Source organism: Egretta garzetta, unplaced genomic scaffold (genome assembly GCF_000687185.1).
Source record: "Egretta garzetta isolate BGI_Z169 unplaced genomic scaffold, ASM68718v1 scaffold4, whole genome shotgun sequence".
NCBI lineage: Eukaryota > Metazoa > Chordata > Aves > Pelecaniformes > Ardeidae > Egretta > Egretta garzetta.
The window spans coordinates 961,811-963,673 of NW_009259329.1; the positions used below are offsets into that span (position 1 = coordinate 961,811).

Sequence of the window (1,863 nt, forward strand, 5' to 3'; positions counted from 1 at the left end):
TCACCACCTGGTACCCAACCCCGATGACCATCCCCTTGTCCCTGTCCCAACCCCAGGTGCCTCGGGCCACCTCGGGGATGTCTCCCACCTTCTCCAGATAGTTGAACTCCATGGCGATCTCCCGGAAGAAGAAGTAGACGTGGCTCCTCCATTCCACAGCGTGCACGAAGTAGGGCTCTGCAGGGACAGTGACAGGGTCAGGGATGTCCCAGGAGAGTGTCAAAGGGGATGGGGACCGGTGCTGTGTGGCACATGGAGGGCACCACACCACGGGAGGCACCTTTGAACCATTTGGAGTCGTGTTTGACAGTGCGGAGGGTCGGGCTGTCCCCCAGGCTGCGGTAGATGACGGCGTCGATGGCCAGGAAATCCGTCACCGTGGCAGTGAAGAGCATCCCCCCTGCACAGGAGAGGGGCTTCAGCCGGGCGCAGGACGGGGACAGCGGGCAGAGTGCCCGGCACGGCACCGGCAGTGCCAGCGCTCACCTGTGAAGAGGGCCACGTTGGCGTGCTTGGGGTCATAGGGACACCGGGCCATGCCGCTGATGTTGTCCCCAACGGGCTCCAGTGTGTCCATCTGTAGGAGGTGAGACGGGGCCATCAGCGATGCCACACAGGCAGTGGTGGCCGGGCAGCCTCAGCGGCGCAGGCAGGAGCGTCCCCTGCCCGCAGAACCCGTCACCCAGGAGGGTGACACGGGGGGTCCGGGGGTCCCCGTCCCAGCGTGGGGTGGGCGACTCACGCTGTAGTTGGCACAGATGGGGTTGAAGGCGTTGGTGCCACAGACGAAGAGCAGGCTCTCGTTCCGCACCAGCAGCACCTTGACGAAGTTTCGGCACTCTGCCTGCGCCGGCGGGAGGGGACTGTCACCCCTCAGCATCCTGCCCCCCTCACCCCAGTCCGTGTGACACGGGGCGCAGAGGGTGCTCGCTCCCCACCCGGGGGGGTCTCACAGGGTGTGGAGCCCCCCCTGTCCCCGTACCTCATGTTTCCCCTTCATCCGGCAGATGCTGATGTCGTGCTGGTTCGAGCGCCACGTCAGCTTCTGCAGGGGGTGGAGAAAACCCAGTGTGGGGCTGGGCAAAAACCAGTCCCCCCCAGCACGCCCCCCCAGCACCTGGGGGCTTGGCACTTACCCGGTGGTAGCGCATCTCGCCGGCACCGGTGGGCTCCAGGCTCACACGGTAGATGTTGTCCCTGGGGAGGGGGACACGGGGGCCACCATCCTGCAGGGCTCCCAGGGATGCTGGGGGCACCCCGGGGATGTACCCCCCCCCCAGCAAGGCATGTTGGGGGGGGGCAGGATCCACACCTCCCCACCCTCCCGGGAAGATGTGGGGTGCTGGGTTGGGCAATGAGCATCACCGGGGCAGGGACAGCCCCACCAGAGCCCCCCAGCATGCCCCACGGCAGATTTTGGGGTGCCTCAGGGCAGGTAGTGGGGTCCCTCCCCAGCAAAGAGGGTCGGGGTGGGTGTTGGGTGCCCACCCATGGGAGGGGGGAGGCTTTGGGGTGCCCTGGCTCAGACCTGTCCCCGATGAAGAGGGTCCGGTTGACCTTGAGGATGCGCTGGATGTTGAGGCGCTGGGTGCTCCCCCCCTCGGGACCGGCCGGGCGGCTCGTCCCATGGCCCACGAAGACGGCGTAGTGCTTCACGTCTGGGGAGGACACATGGGGGGGGGGCACATGCTGCTCGGGCACACCCACCCACCCCCCTTCCCTCAGCCAGCCAGGGTGACCACCCTCACCCAGCCCTGCCCATGGGCCTTCACCCCAAAGCACCCAAAACCCCTTCCCATGGGTGCCCCCCCTCCTGCTTTCACCCCAAAACCCCCTCCCATGGGTGCCCCCCTCCTGCCTTCA

At 66.9% G+C, this 1,863-nt stretch overlaps 1 protein-coding gene across 1 annotated transcript in view; it reads right to left on the bottom strand.

The window, feature by feature from the left end:
• The window catches only part of SEMA6B (semaphorin 6B), a 15,755-nt gene extending 13,956 nt beyond the window's left edge, over nucleotides 1-1,799 (bottom strand). The window contains exons 1-8 of the mRNA XM_035892343.1: nucleotides 1,749-1,799; nucleotides 1,529-1,689; nucleotides 1,137-1,197; nucleotides 983-1,045; nucleotides 743-844; nucleotides 487-577; nucleotides 281-400; nucleotides 66-177 (exon numbers count right to left, since the gene is read on the bottom strand). Of these exons, the coding sequence (XP_035748236.1) occupies nucleotides 66-177; nucleotides 281-400; nucleotides 487-577; nucleotides 743-844; nucleotides 983-1,045; nucleotides 1,137-1,197; nucleotides 1,529-1,689; nucleotides 1,749-1,799 (761 nt within the window). The remainder of the gene's footprint in view (nucleotides 1-65; nucleotides 178-280; nucleotides 401-486; nucleotides 578-742; nucleotides 845-982; nucleotides 1,046-1,136; nucleotides 1,198-1,528; nucleotides 1,690-1,748) is intronic.
• Between the last annotated feature and the right edge of the window lie 64 nt (nucleotides 1,800-1,863).